Source organism: Scaptodrosophila lebanonensis, unplaced genomic scaffold (assembly GCF_003285725.1).
Source record: "Scaptodrosophila lebanonensis strain 11010-0011.00,11010-0021.00 unplaced genomic scaffold, SlebRS2 tig00000001-arrow-pilon, whole genome shotgun sequence".
NCBI classification, from domain to species: Eukaryota; Metazoa; Arthropoda; class Insecta; order Diptera; family Drosophilidae; genus Scaptodrosophila; species Scaptodrosophila lebanonensis.
The window spans coordinates 16,764,770-16,786,764 of record NW_022060529.1 but is presented as its reverse complement, the minus strand read 5'-3'; the positions used below and the strand labels follow the sequence as shown (position 1 = coordinate 16,786,764).

Sequence of the window (21,995 nt, the reverse complement as noted above, 5' to 3'; positions counted from 1 at the left end):
GTTTTTCTGGGTGTAGAGTATTTTGTAGTTGGCTTTGATCGCCTGTAATATTTTCTCTGTTCCTTACTCCTACTTCGAATTCATCCTAGTCGCTTGACACAAGTCAACAACTGATATTTGTTTACTAATGCCTTGAGTTTTTCTGGGTGTAGAGCATTTTGAAGTTGGCTTTAATCGCCTGTAATATTCTCTCTGGCTTTCATTTCGCTCTTCAATTTTGTGGCTGGCTGGCGTCGTTGACAACCGGCTAGCCTGTTAGTAGTAGTAGTTAGCCGGTGTTAACAACGCGTGCTCTTTTAGTCGACTGCGCTCTCTTTTTTCTCGCTTGTTACTTAAGCTTTTAAGTAAGCTTTTTTGCGCGAAAATGTTTAGCGATTTGTGCGAACGTCAGCGTGTTTCTTTTTATTTATCAGGCCTGTTCTCGATTCCGATTACTTTTCAAATTGTAAGCGATTCCAATTTGTTTTAAGTGTGACGTTTCTATAGTTGATTTAAATTCGATAATACTTGTAGCTTTTTTAACACGTGAATGATCGCAAAATAAAGTACATTTAGTGCTTTATGATAGAATTCGAAGCTGGCTTGTGAAATTTTAATTATCCCAAAATAAAGTACACTTAGTGGTTTGAGAAATTTTAATGAACATTGCGAATACGTCGATCGGAATCGGAAGCGCGCACACGCCTGTTTGTAATTAAGCTGAAATATTGTCGAAAATGTGGAATTTTGTGCAAAAGTTAGCATTGCAATGTGCATAGGTATTGGTATTGGTATTGGTATGGGCTCGTCTGCGTCGTGCATCGTCACAGGTTCATGCACTCGTCACGTGCATGCTGCGGCAATCAACAATCGATCACTTATGTAAATACTCGTACAGTTGCAAAGAGATCGTTGCCTTTTTGCATTTGTATCCAGGCCAAGGCGTGCGTGAAATGCAAATGTAAGTGCAAATCATGGAAACATGACAACACCCTCAATCCGCAATGCGATCACTGTGCGGATTAAAATTGTGGCACAAAACCAGTGGCAACTGCATTGCACTGCTGACTAAGACAAATGACTAAGCGACATGATTACACATATAAATGGTTTGGCAATGGCTAAACGATTACTGCCAACTAGAAATGAGCTCTCAAATGGTTCACATAAACTGTCGTCCACAGCAGCTCAGATAACAACAGCAAAGAGGCAGCTAAATTCGTCTAATAAAATAAAAATAACGCACCAACTCTGTAGCCGAAATGAGCAACAATAACGACAACAACAACAATAACAACAACAACAATCGCACATTGATTTCACTTTAACGAGCTTGTAATGTCTAATGTCTTTTGAGCTGCTGCCTCAAAGCAAAAGTATATAAACACATTGTGTATACGACATGTGTGCCTTTCTCGGTGCGTGCATGTATGAGTGAAAAGTTTCTTTGCTGCGCCGCGCTTGCTGTCACATCTTAATAGGATAATAACGAGCCCAAGACCGAGCCTGATTCGCAATCGCATCCAAGGCAACTGAAAGTTGTTGCGCCTGCAACTCCAAAAGTATATGTATGTGTGTGTGTGCGTGCCAACAATAACGATGATAAGGGGCAAAAGAACGTGTCGACTTGGTCGCCATCATTACCCAAGTCTACTTAGCCGTTTGTCCAACAAACAAACAAACAAAACAGCAACAAAAATATATAAAACGTTGAGTAACTGATAAGCAAACGACTTGCGGCGAAGTACGAGTACGTCTAAGCTTCAGGAGTTGGGGACTGGGCCCTAACGGCACTTTATATAGCTATGGGGATGTGATGTGGGGTGCTCTTGGATGGGCAGCAGCGTGTAGCTGTCAAATAACTATTTATTAACTTGAATGCTGAGCCAAGATTGCGTCATGGATTCTTTTACAAAGTAAACAAACTAAGTTTGATGAGAGACCATATCGATTGCCGGTTGGGATATGACGGCGGCACAGCATTAACATTAACATCGACAACGGCGTGGTCTTGCAAATATACATTCATACATACATACATACGAGTATATACAGTGTGTGCCTTTAAAACAAACAGCCGATACGCATGGGTAAATATCTGAGGCATAGACACGCATATAAATACTTTATTAATTGAGCTTTGTTGGCTCGGATCCAATTAGAAGTTCATTGTGTTTTACAAACAATTAGGAAGGACATCAAACTTTAAGGTTAAAGAGTGGTCAGACCCGGAACCTTTTTGATTAGAAACACATTTTAAATGGTGCCGTTTAAGTGGTTACGTAAAACATCTCAATTATAAATTTCACAACTTTTTACTTGTGTCAATAACTCTGACTGGAATGGTGAAAATAATCTGTACTATATAATTTCAATAACAAACGAGCAGATCAAAACAGAAAACTAAACACCATGCATTAAAAAAAGAACACAAGGAACTGCCTTTTTGGAATTTATTACCCAAATTTATTCCCAACTCCAAAGAAGAACTCAGATCTTAGAATAATAGTATTAGTAATAATAATAGTAAGCAATAAACTATTTAATATTATTATAATTTGAAATAGAGTCTATTTTTAGGGTTGATGTACAATTATTGTAAAGCAGTAAGTCTTTAAGGTGTTTAATTTATGAGTATCCCGAATAAACTTCAGCTCAGCCAAACAATTCAACATTACACTGCATGCCTAAAGAAAACTTCATCTGTAAAATGTTGAAATTATAACTAGAGTCTACAGCTTTTTTAATAACTGCACAAGGATCTATACATCCTATTTATAACGCAATAAAATTGAAAGCTGCATGGACAGGTTTTAAAGAGTGTTCTTATATCAAAATTGGAAATGCCCTGTCGAGACTCAAATATACTTATTTAAGTGTAATTGATATATTATATATACTTTAATTAGTGTCGACTGGGACGCATATATCATTAAAAGAGTCAATATTAATTTATATTTTTAGGCGAAGGGCTACACTTTAATTAAACCAACCACTCAAGCTTTTGCAAGCCTTTCTAGGGAACTCAAGATTTTAAAAGTATTAAAGAAATGAAGTTTTTGGCTGCAGTTCGCAATGTGTTCTATTTAATGGAATTATAAGTGCTTAATTTATTTAATGATAAAGTTTGTCTTCGTGTTTTCGTTCGCAAAGTGGTTTGCTTTAGTTTATAGCAAACATACGACCAACTTCAAAACTTATCTAATGCCTTGACGACTCTCTTGAGGAGTGCGGACTATTCTGCCGAATGATAGCAGCGATTATAATTGCTTTATTGTCCTGTATAGTACAACTCTCACCTTCTGCCTATCCTACATCAATTAGTCATATTTAGTGGCATAATCAGCCATAGTCAAGGAAATTATGTTGATAGCTTTTCATGAAACTAACGCACTGATTGCTCATACATATTAGATTTGCTGCATACACTTCAAATTTGGTATTTATGGAAAGGAGGAGTGCAAAGAGAAGATTTCTGGAATAATTTGATATTTTAATATAGATTTCATCACTAAAATTTTATATATAGATATCTAAGTAATGCTTGAAAAACGTTTCATAAAATGCTCACCTCCCTAAAGACTCGTATATTGCTTTTCGTTTGATTTACCATATTGGATTTATTCCATAAAAAAGATGAATTGCAAACACCAATAACAAGAAGGCTTCAAAGGGTCTTTCATATCTTTAAAATACCTACGTTTTCTTCATTGAAAAATCCGACTTAAATTTGACTTAAAAACAATTTAGAATTTAAAGACCACAATTGTTTGTAAAGCCTTTCCTTTCTTTGGAAATCAAGACCAAGCCTAGACCACCAGTAGAGGTGGTACGGCAATATTCAACCCTATTTATGATTTAAGAAATGCGTCTTAATATTTCGGGTTTCTTTGGAAATGAGTTAAAATATGGGCACTAGACCCAATGCAATGCCATAAAATTAAATTTACATTTTGTTTTTACGGCCTTTTAAGCATTATTCATGCCGTGATGAGTTACTGAAGCAAGTCATACAAGTCATTGCGTCGAGTGCAATCTTTTGTAGCTTTCTTTGTTTATATTTTGACATCATCGGTCGGTGGGGCGGACGGGGCTTGGTCCCTTTTTGGGCATTAAAGTCCCTAGCCGGCAAACACCTCACTATTCAATCGTAACGAGTTATTTCATGCTCGCCTCTTCATCAGCTTGTAAAACGTTGCTCATTTATTTTGATTACCTTTTGCGAAAGCCAAACCATGGCCGCAACCATCTCTCTGTACTATCTCCATTCTACCCAACCTGTCCATTCTCAACAACCCAGGCATCGTACACCAACAACAAGAGCAACAACAGCTTTTTCTATGCATCTTCATTTTCACATTTTGTCTGTGCGCTCTCGTTTTTAATATCCTTGCCCATTTCAGCTTTATCTCAACGTTTTGCGTTTGCGTTTGCGTTCCCTTTTCATTTATTCTTTCTGGGGTTTCTTTCTTGAATTTTAGTTAGAGTTGAATCATGGCCATCAGCGTTGATGAGCTTAATTCCCCGGTGACACTTTTGTCCAACAAATTTTGTGTAACAAATTTCGCACATACAGTCCGCAGTCAGAGTAGTCCGTAGTCCGTAGTCAGTAGTCAGCAGTCAGCAGTTAGCAGTCAGCATTGCAATAATATGGGTAAGGATCCTTTCCAGCCCTGCTGCCATCACCACCACAACTTCCTTCCGTTTCGCCTTGACTAGCCCTTTACGACGCCGCGTCGACCCCAAACAGTCGTCGCTGGCATTGCATTCCATTATGAATCCTTGCCTGCTCATTGTTTTGTACGCCCTTTGGTCCCCCCTTCGTCGAGGTCCTGCTCCTCCTGCTCGGCTGTGGCTTTATCTCTCTCATGCTCTTTGCTCATTCGTGCGCGTTCAACAAAATTAATATTACAATTTTTGCCATCGTTTGCCGGTAATGGGCGGCCTGAAGTTGGTTATTATATATTGTTGTTTTTGCTGGTGCCGGTGCTGCTGCTGCTGCTGCCACCGCCTGTCATGAGAGCTAAATAATTTCATAAAGCATATTTCAAAATGAAATTTTCCTTGTCGCCCTGCTGTTGGGCATTTGCTAAAACAAATGCTCGCTGTGTGCGAACACAGAACACCCTTTCACACTCCACTCCACGCACTACACACTACACACTTGCCACGCCGACTTGACTGCCTGTTTTATAATGAAATAAATTTCATTTGTTCATTGACTCGAGCAGTTGTGGCTGCTCGGCTGCTCGCCTGCTTGCCTCCTCTGCTGCTCGTCTGACATGTGTGGCCAGGCATAAAGACGCATTTGCATTCACAGAAAGTGGGCCAAGCCAAGTGGTAGACGGCCCGTCTGCGCGACTGCCCGTCTGCCCGTCCGTCCGTCGGCCCGTCGGCCCCACTACCCGTTAAGTGTTCCGTTGGACTGCAGGACGCATTTAAGGTATTAAGATATATGCAGAATGAAATATTACATGCCTGACGAACCCATAGAGAAAGGCAAGTGGCGCACATGTGACAACAGCCCCCAACGCCACATACAAGCACTATATATAGTATTAAACACACACTTGGCGAAAAAACCCAAACCCAAATCAAATTTGAAGCTTCAATACTGTATGAAAACTATTTGTGCGCACAAAAAGCCAATCAGAGCAATTTTTATTTCTGTATTTTAAATGCCAATATTTTAATACAATTAGTTTTCAATAAAGAATAACCTTCAGTTCAAACCTGCGGTTTAGTACTGTTTTCGAGTTAGCAGCCAGGAATTTAAAATCTTTAAGCACAAAAAAATGAAAGGCCTGAATTATGGTTGAACTTTTATATATTTATATTCTGCTTTGGTTATTTTTTGTTTGGCTGACCTTTTAGGTTTTGGTTGATTGATTTATGTATTAAATTTGACCCAGAAAACGTTCGAATCAACACCGTTCATGTATATATAGTAGGTATATATATATAAAACTGCAAGCAGTTAAGACAGACAAATTGATTTCAGTCAGATTTCTTTTGAGATTATTAAAACGAACTTTAGACATATATAATAGGTTTACTATAATGACGATTATTCCTTTATCTTAAATTAAATCCGGTGCAATAATATTTAAAAATAGTTCATACATTTATCTAAGTTGATGTTGTTGATGCGGTTTTTTTGAGAAAACTGATCAGCACATCGGTTATGGCTCTGAATTTATATCGTTTAATTATTGCTGTTGCGGCTGCTGTCTGATTTGGACTATTCTTGCCGATTAGTTTATTGTGTTGTGAGTGGCTTTTTGCTTCTACGCAACGTCATGGAAAGTGACAGCCCGGGTCCTCATAGAATAGTTTGTCCCAATTATAGGGTGTTTTGTCACTTCTTCCTTATAATCGCAACTGCTCCAGAAATCGTGTTGGGGGGCATGCTGTTGGCCATTATCCATTCAAACACAGTTCCTTCCAAAGTTGAAGTTTGAATGTTCACTTAGGAAGGAAGCTTGATAGCTTATTTATTTATTTATGTCAACAAACATTGACTGTCGACATAGGAAATATATAAAAATTATAAAAAGCATCTTATGAGCTAGATAGGCTTTTCTAGGAAGGATAAATCTAATCAAATTACAGTAATATCTAATTAATGCCTCCGACTCGGTGGGGGAATATTATTTGCCCTTCGGCTAGCTGTGCCCCGTCTCACAGCCAAGTGTGGTCAGAGACATCAATAGAAAAGCTTAGAATTACTTAAATGATAATTGTAAAAAGAAAAAAGTAAGAAGAAAAAGGAAAACAATTTTTATTTTTTTTATTTTTGTAATCTCAGACCCGGTGGTGGAAAATTTATATTATTTATATTCGTTGTCGAAAATCTGCTCACTAATCTTATCTGTTCTTCTTATTGGCTACCTTTATATCAATTTTTCTTTTTCTTTTGTGTTAACATATAATTTTGAATTTTACTTAATTTTATTAATGAAGAAAGTAATTCACATTTTACTTAAAAAATAAATTTGGAAATGCTTCTTTCACAACCGACTTTGAATACCTTTGATATGGGTGTACAAATATAGTTTAGTAAATGTATTATGTTGCAGTTTTGCATAAACAGACACGCCAACAAAATTACACATCAATGAGGTAGCTCACATTTCAGATAATTAAGCCACATTTGCAATTATAAAATGCATTCCCACTTCCACAAATCAACTGACACTGAAAATGACAAGTTCCTGCCTCAACATAGCTCAACTGTCCATCTGTTTGTTTTGCGTAATTAAAATGAAATTTGAAGACATGAATGCATGTAAATTAATGCAAATCTCATATAAGTATGTATCTATTGAATGCAATTATTTGCTTATTAGACATTTTCTTTCCTCTCACCCATTGCGTATACAATTACTTTTGAAATATTAAGTATACGCACAGTATACAACTTAATAAGCTTTATAATATCGTTATAATTCCTTTTCCAGTATCTGTTAATGATTTAATGTGCTTTAATGCTGTTATTGACAGACTTGGGTGGTTGTGGTTCACTCCCCCTTCGAAACCTAGCCGTATTTCGTGTATGCATGTATCAATATTTTTGTAATAAATAAATCACAAGATGCACTCGATGTCTGTACAAGAATGTATATTAATAATAATTCCCCATCAATATCGTTTTAGTATTACAATTTGAAGTGGCTGGTGGGAAGCAGTTGCTGTCCTGCATAACAGAATTTTTCTTCAATTGCTTTGATTTCTTCAACCTTTGGCCACTGGCCAAGAGATGCTTAACCAACTGAATAGAATTTTCAAACACTCACTAATTTTCATTTTATCATGTACAAATATTGATTTGTTAGTCTTTGGGAGGCATTATTATTTATAGTAAGCTATCAATTGTATTGAGTAGCAGCTCCTCTTTCGAGGAATAACTTTTTCAATTTGTAAATACAAATGAATTTCAATGGAAACAATTGTGTGTCTGTGTGTGTGTTTGTATGTTCGTACAGATAAGTATATTCTGAAATGAAATTATAATTTGGAATTTGTAGTGTTGTCAAAAAGTATTTATGTATATGATATCGTTCTATGGAATTCAATTATTTCCCTGAAAAGGAAGTAGATTTGTAAACATTGCAGATAACATGAAATTGTTTAATTGGTATTATTTAAAAGGAAAACAAAAGCTTATTTCAATTTCGTAACTATGTTGTATTAAGATAATATTGAATAATTGTTCAACTCAGCACAGATGTAAAGTAAAGACTTGCAAGAAAAAATTGTTATCTTTATAATATTATGTTGTAGAGCTAAGGCGCTTTGATCAGTCCACAGTTATGCTTAACAAACTTGGTCTATTTTGTTTTATTTTAGCCGTAAAAGTATTGGTTTTGTGTCCTTAAACAAGCCATTCAGAACCAGACTCTAAACCAAATATCTTACACAATGGGAACTCTGTTCGGGCACTATTTTTTGTTCGAGTGCTTTTTTTTTTCCCCAGTGGGTGGCACATCTGCCGGCATGCCTTGTAGCTCTTGTAACTGACCAAGCCTGGGAGCTAGCAAATATTTAGCTTCTTGTTGTTGTCATGTTTTTGTGCTCTACTCGCTATCGCTATCGCTGTTGCTATTGCAGTAGCAGATGCGCTGTCTAGCTGTGTATTAAATGCCATTCAGCAGGACTGCACAGCACTGCACTTCATCACTCCACTTCACTCAGTTCAGCTCACTTCACTCCACTCTACTCCACTCCACTCCACTCCACTCTACTGTACTCCACTCTACTCCACTCTACTCCACTCTACTCCACTGCACTGCACTTCAGCGCTGGCCGAACTGATTTCCAGCGCCATTCAAACGAGCGCTGCATACTTTCCAGCTGCGCTCTGACGCTGCATTGCGTCATGTAAAAGATAAACAAGTCAACATTTGTAGAAGCCAGCTGATGTGGCCGGACGGACTAACTAAGTATGCTTATGACCTATGCAGCCGCAGTGCAGGCGCCAGCGGAAGGCAGCAGACAGCAGGCAGTCATTATGAGTGAAAAGCCCCTCATAAAGTTCATCAAATAATCGAAATCAACGCAAGTAGCTCTGCAATTTATATGCAAATTTTACTTAAATTGTTGTGGTGGGGTCGTGCCAGAACCTAACCCCGGGCAATTGCCGTTCAAGTCGTCGTCGCCGTCGCCGTTGCCGTCGCCATTACGTCTTAGCCCAAAGTAATTGAAACAAGAAATATGTATTTGACCAGTACACACACACACACACACATACATACATACATACGTACACACGCACACCCCACAATCAGGCTTTCAATTTGGTGCTGGGCCTTAGTAGGCCGCCACGCGCCAAACTAACGTAATTTGAAATGGTCGAGGGGCAAATTACATACTTACTTGCTCTAATGCGACTACGGCAGTGGCCGTCGCAGTCGCCGTCGACGTCGACGTTGGCGTTGGCGTCAGCGTCAGTGGTCATTGTACACTCAACTTTAGGATTAGCGTCGCGCAAATTGCCTAAAACACAAATCCCCATGCAGAAAGTTTAAAACCAAATTGCGTGGGCAGCTCTGCACTCAAAAAAAAAAACAAGAAAGGAATGCTAAAGTCGAGCAGGCTCAACTCTTAAATACCCTGTACCACCCCACAAAAAAGTAATTAAATTAATTAATTAATTTAATTAAATTAATTAACTAAATTAATTTAATTAATTAACTAAATATTAACTAATTAAATATAAAATATTCCATGCATGCATACATACATTTACATTTACATCAGAATCGTGCCTTATGCGTGTTTGTGTACTTGTACATATGTATGTATGTTTGCATTGGGCCTGGTTATATGGCTATAACTTTCTTTCCGATCATTCTATCATAATGAAACTTGGTATATGGATATATAATTACTAACCAAATGTGACTACCAAATTTTATTTCAAAATTCTAAGAATTACGGGAGTTATAGAAAATCGTTAATAGGGGGGGGAGTGGGGGGGTGGATCAGAAAAAATTAACAAACTCGTCCTTTCTCGGTCTCAGGAGAATCTGTATACCAAGTTTGGTTATTCTAGCTCTTATACTTTCGGAGATCCTTGCGTTCATACAGACAGACAGACGGACAGACGGACAGACGGACAGACGGACATGGCTATATCGACTCGGCTTGTCATGCTGATCAAGAATATATATACTTTGTGGGGTCTACCAAGCCTCCTTCTGTGTGTTCCATGTGCACTCGCACAAAACTAATATACCCTTGTACCCTTTGGGTACAGGGTATAAAAATAATAATAATAAAAAGTAAAACAAAATTACCCTCACACTAAAAACTGCATTAATTTTTTTTCTTATATTAAGAAATTACAGCATTTTTCTTATTTAAGAAAATGCTTTTCTTAATTTAGCCAATTTTTGTTTTGTTTTTTTTTATAAGTGTAATATTTTAATTATACTGTTATTATTTACAACAACTTAAATTAAACTTATAGAAAAATACAAATACAGCTTAAACTAGGAGTTTAGTCTTATTTAATTATTTATGCTTTATATAAATCTATTGATTAGCCAATTGGATTGAAAGTTATACTATATTTTTAATTTCTATATTTATTCTACACATATGTTTTTTCTTAAATTTAGAGACAATTTTTCGAATGAATGACATTTTAATTGTGTGTTCATTTTGTCCTGAAACTTAAAAACTACTGCTTTTGCATTTAATTATAATTGTTTTAATATAATAATATGTACATTTAAATGAATATATTCAATTAAAATAGACTGTGCGAAATTAAAGTAAATCCACGTAATTTTATTTGATTTCAACAACTTCATTTCAATATTTCGATTTCAATTTATTCACTTCTTCATTCATTATGAATTTACAAGTGAGGTAAAGATATCTTAATCTTAAGAGTACAGGAAACAACTTCATTTCAATATGTCCATTTCATTCATTCATTATGAATTTACAAGATAGGTAAAGACATCTTAAAATAAATAAAATAAAATAAAATAAATTAAGAGTACAGGCAGCAGAGCTTTTTCTACTTTATTAAACAAAATGAAGAATTATAAAAAGTTAAACAATTTACAGTATACAGCGGGAAAAATTATACAAAAAATAAAAACACATAAAGCTTAATGACTTAAACCAAACTTTAAAGTTCACTAAATATTTGAAAAAAGACTACTTCTTTTTGAAATAAATTTTCTCAAATTTAAAACAGCTGTCTTTGTCTTATTTTAGGCGTGATTTTCTCTTTTTTCCGAGTGTGCTTATTTTGTAGCCTTCTGAAGGAGTAGTATTAGTCCGAGAACAAAACAAAGAGAGAGTGTTAGAGATCTGCGATCACTTAAAAATGCCGCTGCAATCTGTATGTGGGTGTGCGTGTGTGTGTGGGGCAAGCATTGCATTTTAAACAACAGCACATAGAACATTTTTATATATACAAGTATTTTAAAGTGCTAATAAAAGTGTCATCAAAAAGTTGTAAACTAATGGCACTTTGTGAGAAATGGGAAAATAAGTAAACGAGCAAAAAATAGAATGTAAAATGAAATGTGTTGGCGCGCTTTCAAAAGTTCGACCGCAATTGTTGAAAATTAATAGCTGAAATGCTCATTTACAAAGGAATTACAATGTAAAGCGGTCCATTCAACTGAACAGCTCCCAGCCCAGCCCAGCCCAGCCCAGCCCGACCACAGTCCGAGTGCGTGCCGCAGCAGTGTTGCACATTATTTTTACACCACACTCGTATCAATTTGAAACTCAAGTTTGGCGCAACTTTGGCGTTGTTGTATTTTTTCTTCACGCTGTTATTGCTGTTAAAAAGTTTGCCCCCCAACTCATAATTCCCGATTGCTCTTTTGTTCAATTGCTGGCCAGCTGGCTGCCCAGTTGGCTGCCCACTTGGCCTTCTTCACACCAGCTTGCGTGCCTCCTGCTTCATTGTTGAGGCAGGGAGGCGCACAGACAGCAGTCGCAGTCGCAGTCGGCTGGCCACGGCAAGGACTTTGGACAATCATGGACGCTGCTGCTATGACTGTTTTACGCAACATTGGCTTGGTTACTTGAGCGCTAGGACGAAGTAGGAGCAGCATTGGCAGCGGCAGTGGCAGCAGCACCAACGTCTGTTTCACGCTAATTGGAAAAGTTGGCAGTTTCTTTGTGGCACGCACTTTGTGGCATTGCGCGTGGGCGATTCGAGGAGTATCCTCTTGGCGGTGATGGTAAAGTTACCAAAGCCCCGAGTGCTCAACAACGTATTGGTTTTGAACTGTAGCATGCGGCTTTTATTACCTAGAATCGCGAGTTGAAGATGCTTATTAGCAGCTGACATGGCGTCAAAGTTTATGAAAAGAAAAGATTTTCTAATTGCGCCATTATATTTATGTATATATGTATATTTCTGTGCACCCCTCCACCCCCCCTCTCTCTCTATCTACCTATTTCCCGGTCATTTCCGTTGGCAAGCGACTTTTGGCGCAGGCTGTCAAGAATTTCGCCTTCCTGCCTCTTTATGTCCTTATAATTACAATAACAAAATGACTTATTTTACGGGCAAATGTTTTGCATGCGTTCCCATCACCATCGCCGTTGTTTGCTGTCTGATAACTCGCACTCACACACACACACGCACACACACTCACCCATACACCATACTCCATACACACACACATAGAGATAGTCTCTCTAAGTTACGTTACATTCCAGTTGAGTGTGAGAGCGCAGGCGCATGCGAACAATATAGGGATATTTCCAGTTAACGAGCAGCAGGACCAGCTTGAAATGGTCTACTACGGTAATGCGTGGAATTCAGTTGGTTAGTCTCTTGCGTTAAATGGCAGCGTGCGGCAGACAAAAGCGCATGAAAAATTCATAGGACTGCGACGCCGTATCTGTGCGGGCAATGAACGAAGACGACAACGCCAACGACGTGACAGGCGAAGGAACAAAAGGCACAACGCACGACACAGTCAACCAACTCGCATTCCACATCTCCCTCTAGGCCTCCATAGAAACAAACCTCATATCAACGTACGTTCGTCACAAACGTGCGTCGTTACGTGTAACGAGGTGTGTGTGTGTGTGTTTGTGTGTAAAACCGAACCGAACGTTTGCCACTCATATTCTGTAGTTGTCGTTGTTGCTTTTATAGAAAACATCAAATTGAAAGCGCGTTCTGTGTGTGCATGTGTGTGTCTGTTTGTGTGTGTGTGTAAGTCTGTGTTTTTTTGGCCAAGTTGAAAATGGTTGACATTGTCGAGTGGTAAAAACCGTAAAGGACTCTTGAAAACGACAGCCATGAAGGCAGCAACTAAAGTCAATGCGAAACCAATATACTCTAGAGACCACAACAGCAGCAGCAGCAGCAGCAGCAGCAACACAACACAACATAACAACAACAACAATAACAACCACAACAGCAACTACAGCAACAACACCAATAACAGAAAACAGTGAAAAACGAAAAAGCAAACTCGATTATTTTTCCATTGAAACGACCTTCCCACCAAAACCCACCAAAAAGGGGCCCAAAACAAACTTGACTTGACTTCAGCGACCCCGTCTCCTTTCTGCCGATGGCGAATGCAAATTAGCCTAAATTTAATGGCCATTAAAGTAGGAGGCGTGGCGCATATAGTTTATGGCATTTTAATCATTTTGGCTTTTATGCTTTTTTATTATTATACTTGTGCTTTGCAGTCACCATGCAAATTGCTAACCATTGGCCAGCAGCAGCAACCATAACAGAGAACAACAGTACCAACAACAACTACTGCCAATAAATGTGCGGCACAGCGGGCAGCACAATGATGATGAGCAGCAGAGCGGAAAGTGGGGGCGTAATGGTGAGCGGTGGCACAAGAGCGAGAACCACATCAATATCATCAGCAACAACAACAACAACAACAACAGCAGCAGCAGCAGCAACAAAAACAGCAACAGCAACGATAGCAACAACAACAGCAGCAACAACGACAACATCGGTAACAGCAGCCGCCAACAAACACAAAGCCCCACTTCCGCACAGGATGCGCACAGGAAGTTATTTTGGTCGTTTAAATGTGCGCATATATCTCATATATGTCTGCTGCTATCTCCTGACAATGGCCGCGGCAGGCAGCAACAATGTGGTGAACGGGCTCAAATGCTACTGCAATCCAAAGGAATGCGATGTCATACGTGCCCTCGATTGCCCCGGCAAAGGACTCATGCTGTGGGACCCATGCAAGTAAGTATAGAGTGCATCAGAAGTCATTAACATTATCATCGCACATGCAATTACATATATCTTGGCATGCAGGTATGATTTATATTCATCTGATATGGTTGGCGGTTGAAAAAATTCTACGTTCTGCTTCAAAATAAAGCAAACAAATTAGAGGCAATTTACTGCAAACATTTCCTGCTTCCTTCAGCTTTTCATTTTGTTCACTCAATTAGAAAGTGATTTCAAATGTTCACCCTGAAATATTTTACAATTTCACATTTTTGTGTTTGCTGTTATACATTGTTATTATTGATTAAATGATTGATTATTATTAATTGATTGGTTGCGGAAGACCTGAGATGTTTTAATTGTCCTTCAAAGACTTCCAAATTAATTTTTGTTGATCAAATTGTATGTGACCCCCAAAAGTATGCTATTCTTAATTTATTTTGTGTTCCATTCCCACAAAAACCGATAGAAGCGCTTTGCATTACTTTTTAAGAATAAATGGAATTGGAAACAGGCCAGGTAGGACGACCAAGGAATATTTGCAGACTAATATTGTTATGTAAAAAGTGATAACATAATTTAAATGTAAATTTATTATATACTTTTAAATTATGTTATATTTAAATGTAAATTTATTATATACTTATTTTAAAAAGCACACATGAGATGGAAATATTTTACATTTGTGTTTTGTTGCTCGTATTCTGCACAATCATTTTGTAATAATGATCATACTTAAAAGAAAAAAATAATAACGATGGTAACGTTTTACGTTCAATCAAAACTACAGTTTATTATTAAAAAAAAAATAAATAAATAATTTATTGCACAACATCAATGTATATGATTTAGCGCCATATTATTATTTTCCCATCATCAGACTTCATAAGACCTGCATAGACAGGAAGCTTTGCCTGTCATGTGTTGGCAAAATCGTTATGTATGTACATATACTTTCTATATACATATATGTATGTACGACAGTTGGATAATTTATTTCCGCTTCAATTCGTTATTCTGTCAACTGCAACCGAATGAATGCTGGTTGCTGTGTAAAGCATATGAGTACGAGTACGAAGATAAATCCGTCAGTGGCTCATGGCATGAATAACGTTGCATCAACTAATTATGAATGATTGAATGGTTCTCATATCGCTGTTCAAGATTTTTTGCCATGACCCCGCTTTCGCTTCATGCGTGAATTTTTGATAATGGATACTTAATACATAACATATAGTATAGTTTGTTGCTTTAATACTTGAAATTATTTCTTGAAATTCATGATTTAACATTTAAATTTCATTTATTCGTGCAATAGCATTTAATGGCATTGTCTTAAGCTGATTTGGAGCAAATATAAGATGGATTGAAGAAATCAAATATTTGTTTTTGCTGCAAATATCTCTAGCAAACATTTATATTAATTTTTTCTTGTTGTGAAAAGCACAATATAAGAATGCATAAGTAACTCAATAATTTAAAGATGCATAAATATTTTCAAAAAGAAATTGTGGTTTGTCTTAGAGGAGTCTATTGTGCCAACCAAGAAAATAATCACTTTTATTACTTTTTACTACCTGATTAATATTAGAAGTATAGTTGAAATGCTTTTATTGATATTCATTTGAAGTTCAAGGCAGCTCTGAAAAAAATGTTCCATCCCTTCTGTTGAGCAGCAAGTCTTACGCAATACTAGAAGAGAAGAATTGTTTAGAAACGTTGGCCGTATTATTTATTTTTAGAACAATATGCAATCAATTATGAAAAAGATATATATTCTTTAAGTCAATTTTTTCACTTTTATTTAGTAAAAAATATATTAAAGATTATTGTTATTGAGTTTGACAATCCGCTTGAGAAGAATAGGACACGATCTCAATAACGTTATTTATTATTATTACCTTTTGTTTCTAAAATTTTCACATCCATCATTCAAGCTTGTGTAAAACGTAAAATGCGAAATTATAAGTAGGTTTGGATTTTTTCCGCTTGTTTCAAGATTTCGAATTTAAATTTCCGCTGAACAAAAAATGCGGAATTGAAACATGTAACAAGAAGCGTATCGTTTATTTCCACTTGTTTCCAAATGCATTTATTCTGCTCATTATTACGAATTCCGAGAAGGGGTTGCAAATTGGTTTTAATGTCATCTTTAAATTGTAACTCGGAAAAAATAAAATTTTAAAAATAACTTATTAATTTTTGTAAATTTATTTAATTTAATATTTAATGCCAACTAGCCTAGTATTTTCCCAAGTGCAGATTGTGTGTGTGTGTTTCCATCTGAAGATGAAACAGTTCCGTTTAAATTGTATTCGATTTTGTTTTGTGTGGGGTTCGCGAAATTAGTTGCCTCGCGGCATTCAAAGAGACAATACCCAACTGAGACAAACAAGAAACAATTTGTGCACTCGCAACATATACATATATACTATATATATATATATAAACATTTATTTATTCATGCAGATGTTGTCGCATATGCGCGAAGACGTTGGGCGAGTCGTGCGGAGGACCGGGCGGCTTTTCCGGACAATGTGAGCCGCCACTGCAGTGTGTGACCAAACTGCCCATAAGTAGCGGCCTGGGCGTGTGCATGGGTAAGTCGGAATTAATATTAGTATAGGCATTGGCATGGCCATCACGTATTATAGACCACAGCGCCGTCGAACAATATGTCGACATATAGTTCGTTCTGCTTCAGCAATTTCACGCGCATTTGCCAATGGCTCTCGGGGGCGTTGGAGGGGTATTCGTCGGGTAGGAACGTATAGTTGCGTATTTCATATTTTTGTTGCTGCATAATCAGATGTGTATGAATTGGATTAGCTGTTAATACTGCGGTTAAGTTAATTGCGATTAATTTGTCCGCTTACCGCCACAATTGGACAACCATTAGGTAAATCGCTAACACTCCGCAGTCGTTTCAATAGTTTATGAAAGAGATTTTTTCCATTTAGCGAGCTCAGATACCTGCAGCCGTCCATTTTGATGTTCACCAAATTGATGCGCTTATTACCCTTCGCAAATACGTCGAACACGGCATGGATTGTGAACTTACTGATGGTCTCGTTGAACCGGAAATTTACCGAAATTGTTGGCGTTACGTGCTTCTTGTGGAGCTGACAGGATAGTTCCAGTAGCTGACTGGTGTATGATTGACATGAAAACGTATACATCATAATTCCATAGTTATTCTGATATAGAAAGAAATTGGAATTGGTTAAATAAAGCTGCAATGCAATCTGACAAGAACCATTCATAAACTACATAATTAAAATGCCTATACTTGCTTCTTTCTTCAAGTATGTATGATGATTTAAAATTTAATTCTAAAATCTTCAGCCAAATGTAGATTCTTAAAATATGTGTACTTTACAAATATTTGTAAATGAAAAAAAAACCGTATTTTGTCCATAAATTTTGTCTTGGGACGCACTTGGTTGGTATCATGAATATGTTGCTCTGTGCGTGTGCGTGTACGTGCATGTTTATTAAAGCCAATTTCTGGGCCATCTCGTGCGGTCTGCAACAAACCAGCACTAGTAGGTGCAATGCTTTTATTGAACACATTTTTCGAAAATTAGAAATGAAAACGAAAATACGAGATGCTAGCAAAGAAGTGCAAACTTAGTTTTATGCTTGAAAAATTTTCCCCCACTTTGCTTTTCTATTTGAAGATTTAGTTTTTTTAAATTCAGAGAAAATTTATTTTGTAAAATGAACTCGATTGCAGATTCCCAATTTCTAGTAATTGATATTTTTTTGGAGCATAGCTTTCGGGACTGGCTAACAAGCGCTTAAATTTTATTTACGCTAGTTTTTATTTCTGGAATCTTCTCATTTAGAGACCAAAGTGAAGCTTAATCTAATATATTTATTTAATTAATTAGAATTAAATATTTGAAGTACGGCCCTGTGTTTACATTTTTTGTACGCTACTTGTAGTTTTTATTTATTGAATCTTCTCATTTAGAGACTAAAGTAAAGCTTAATCTAATATATTTATTTAATTAATTTCATTTAAATATTTAAAGTACGGCCCTAATTGTTGTTGCTGGGTGGGAAGAACTATTTTAAATGTTTTTTTTTTATTTTTTTTTTATCACGTTATCAATTTTCAGAGTTTTTATTTTAAATTATTTTTCATAGCCAATTTGTATCTTATTTTGATTTTCTTAATCACTTGTAGATTAAAAAAATGTGTTAAATAAAGTTGACTTTTTATTCAAGGCAGTTTTATATTAAAAAGGCACATTTTATTTAAATACTTAAATTGAAAAAAATTGCTAAAATAGTTTAATTAATACTTTTTTATTTTATTCATATAATTATTCTACACACCCTGTATCTAGAGTATTGGCTTCTCCACTTGCTGTTCTCAGAGTGTAGTTGCAAAGTTAATCAATTTAATAAAACAATGCCACGTCTGCTTTGCCAGTAATGTGTGCTCAGGAAAATTACGGACTTAGGTGCTTTGCATTAGCAAGGAAGCGTAAACAGTAAGGAACTGTTCGCCAAAGGCTTAAGCAGTCAGTGCTGTTCGAATGTAGGTTAGCCTCACTTTTAATTAAGAATATCAACTAATATCTAAATAAATAACTAGCTGCTGTTCACACAGTCGTGCTGCTTGTCAAGTTGAAGTTTCTGCAGCTGTCGCCACTTCAGGAGAACTCGACCTACTTCAAAATTATATTTCCTTATAATTCCAATTTCTCATCAACACTAGACAGCTTGGCAGAAAATGGGCGTTCTCAGAGGCCCCCTCCCCCCTGTCCATTGAAACTGAATCATCAAACATTTATGCAGCACTTGAGCAAGCACAAGCATTCATGTGTTTCCAGACATTAATTGAAAGGGGTGACAGTTTTATAGAATAGGGAGGATGTGGGCCAAAGCTTATTGAGTTGCAACCTAATAGGGCATTGAGTTTGCCTTCAGCTGGATAGCCTTAATCAGAACTAAACAGAAAAGTCCAATGTTTAGCCAAAGTTAAGAAAACTTTGAAATCAAAAAATTTCCATTCTCTATTAAAAATAGAAAAACAAATAGTAGCACGTCATCACACTGATTTAAAAATGAAAAACTCTTCGATTGTAGAAATAATTGTTCTATACACACACACACACACACACACACACTAACATTTTGTTGATAACTGCCAACTTTTATACTGTAGTGTTGGCTCTTTTGAGAGCTCACTTCATTTACATACTCGGTATTTCGGCATTCCCTCTCACCTTGGCTTCATTTTCTTGCGGCCATTGCATAAATTGTAGAAATATACACGTTATATAGAGTTGATACCGCATTGCACTGCCAACTGCTGAACAAAAACTAAATGGGCGATAGGCGAGGCTATCCATAGGTAGTTAAAAATGCGTGCAGGTCATTAGACATGTCATTATCATCTAGCCAGATATAATGGCATATTAAATGCCCAGAACCAGACAGGGTTTTGAACTGCCGAACACGTTTAAATCTGCCATTGCGTCATGGCCTAATTATTTCAGATCTTCAGCACCTCACTGCCCTGACATACAACGAGAATAGTAACTGCACCGAGGGCGATACAATTGTTCTCCAGCCGGGATGCGAAATAACCAATAAACGCTGCCAGTGCTGGCCCACCATGCGCACCTGTCTCAGTCAATTGGCCAGTGGTGGGGGGTCACCAAATGATTCGCGCTGGCACTTTAAGAATCTCGAGGTATTTCCACCACCGACAAAATAATTAAATGTAAGCAATGTTTTATTCCATAATTAACCGTCAATTGTTCATTGCCAGGACTGCCAATTAAACTTGGAAAATCTAATAAAACTCGAGTTGGAATTCGATGAAGACTACAAAATCTCACCGAGCAAATTTTCATACAAAAAGTTGCGCAGAAAGCGAAAATCGTTAAGAAAACGCATGTAAGTAATGTTTACAATAAATAAATAATAAATAAATAAATATGATCTTTTCTTCATCTTCAGCATCATCTTGGGGGACTGAGTTAAGCGCCAATAAAAGCAACTCTATTTCAAAAAGTCTTGTACAGTTAGCATGCTTATTTCTAAAATATGGCTATAACAATACTGATAAACACAACATATAAAATACATATAAATATATAAAGATATATATATAAATATACAAACATAAATATAAATAAACCTGTATGTATCCTAAGAGATTTGTTACTTTATTGTTTTTAGATGCGCATACGTATGTATAAATTCGCAATTTCTATTTCTAACTACTATAATAAATTGAAACATTTTAAGAATGTTGTTGCTTTTAAACGCCTTTGCATATTTTTCTGATCTTTAAACGGAAGGGTTGGAAAATTGTTAAAAATTGAAATGAAATATTGCTAGTTAGTATGTTTTAATTTCTTTTAATCCAGCTTATGTCTCTTTAAATCCGAAAATGTTTACGGAAGCAACAGCCCCAAAAGGTGTTCCCATGTCTCTGTGGAGAACATTTCGTTTTTTGCAAATCGTAATCCTCCGATGTGTAAAAATCAAGCACAATCACACTGCAGCTGAGTTTTTGTTTTTAAAAACCCTCAAAAAGTTATAAAAAAGAGAATAATTTTTGCTCCACAGGTCATCACAAATGAATCAAAAGAACAAATTACTAAAAATACTTTTTGTACAACAAAATTGATAAAATTTTCAATTTACTTTTTTTCGCTTATTGAATGAGAGCAAAAAAATTTGGTCACGCTTCAGCGAAACACGCTCAGGTTATTGAAATTTTATTTTTAATCCGCCAAATATACCTGCCAGAGGAAACGACAACAGGGGCGATAGCTAACTTTTCTCTCATTAACATTACTAATTTTGATGTAATTAATAATACATTTGAAAAGATTGTAAAACTAAATGTTTTGACAGTTTTTATGGTAAGTTCTATAGATAAGAAATTTGCAAACAAGGAAGCATTATAAACATTTATAACAATTGCTCTCCCTTTTGGCAGTATTGCTAGTTATCTTGAAATCATGTGAAGCTGAAAATTCTGAGAGAGCAAACAATTACACAAGTTGATAATTTTGTGATAACTTTTGTTGGCAACATAAGTTCTTTATTTTATTTATTTCCACAAGCGAAATTTCGGAATAGTCCTCAAAAAAGCAAAAAAAAAAAAAAAAACTATACATATATAAGGAAGGCAGTTTGGAAAGCTAAAAGAGTTAAGAGAAGTCATTATTCGGTAATGGGCAAAATTTGACATTCAAATGCTCAAAAATTTGGTGAATTCAACGCCAAGTTGAAAACCGAAGGTATTGAACAACGACGGGTGTTCCAGTTCCAATATATTCATCGTTTAAAATTCTTTGTTTTGCTATATTTTATTTAGTTAATTATTTTGTTTAACAATATTTTGTTTCATTTTTTAATTATATTTTCTTAAGTTTTATGTGCTTTTTTGACTTGAAGTCTATTGATAATATTATAAAGTTTAAGCAATAATTTGTTTTTTGAAAATATATTGAACGATTCAATCTTTATACTAAGAAACGTAGTGTCCTAGTTAATTATTCGCGCACCTTATTCAAATACAGAAATTTCGAGGAAGGAAGCACATTTAAAAAAGGCGCGCAGGATTACATATATTTTCAAGCTAGCTGTTGCGAAACTTTTCACCGTTTACCAGCACAGCAGCTGGGTTCAAAGCAAACAGACATTGTCAGGCTTCAGTTAGATTAAACTGCTTGAAAACAAAATATTGCATACTTTTAGCTGCCCGTTTAAAATTTTGAATTTTGAAATTTTCCTTCGCGCTATTCTTTCTATCCTCATGTAAATTTGCCTT

General features: G+C 36.3%; 2 protein-coding genes across 4 annotated transcripts in view; one reads left to right on the top strand and one right to left on the bottom strand.

The window, feature by feature from the left end:
* LOC115620602 overlaps window positions 1–20,476 on the top strand; it is a 62,210-nt gene extending 41,734 nt beyond the window's left edge. Inside the window, exons 1-6 of one of the 3 annotated variants that reach the window (XM_030513926.1) lie at window positions 12,865–13,002; window positions 13,672–14,200; window positions 16,658–16,788; window positions 19,702–19,898; window positions 19,977–20,104; window positions 20,168–20,476. In XM_030513926.1, the coding sequence (XP_030369786.1) occupies window positions 13,755–14,200; window positions 16,658–16,788; window positions 19,702–19,898; window positions 19,977–20,104; window positions 20,168–20,186 (921 nt within the window). In that variant the 5' untranslated portion in view covers window positions 12,865–13,002; window positions 13,672–13,754 and the 3' untranslated portion in view covers window positions 20,187–20,476. Of the gene's footprint in view, window positions 1–12,864; window positions 13,042–13,671; window positions 14,201–16,657; window positions 16,789–19,701; window positions 19,899–19,976; window positions 20,105–20,167 lie in introns of those variants that run through there. The other 2 variants (XM_030513918.1, XM_030513935.1) reach the window with 2 other exon arrangements.
* LOC115634383 lies at window positions 16,802–19,439 on the bottom strand. The gene is made up of 3 exons (XM_030532068.1): window positions 19,429–19,439; window positions 17,065–17,335; window positions 16,802–16,985 (listed from the first exon to the last, which is right to left on the bottom strand). The coding sequence occupies exons 1-3, from the start codon at window positions 19,437–19,439 to the stop codon at window positions 16,830–16,832; spliced, it is 438 nt and encodes a 145-aa protein (XP_030387928.1). The 3' UTR covers window positions 16,802–16,829.
* Window positions 20,477–21,995: the final 1,519 nt, after the last annotated feature.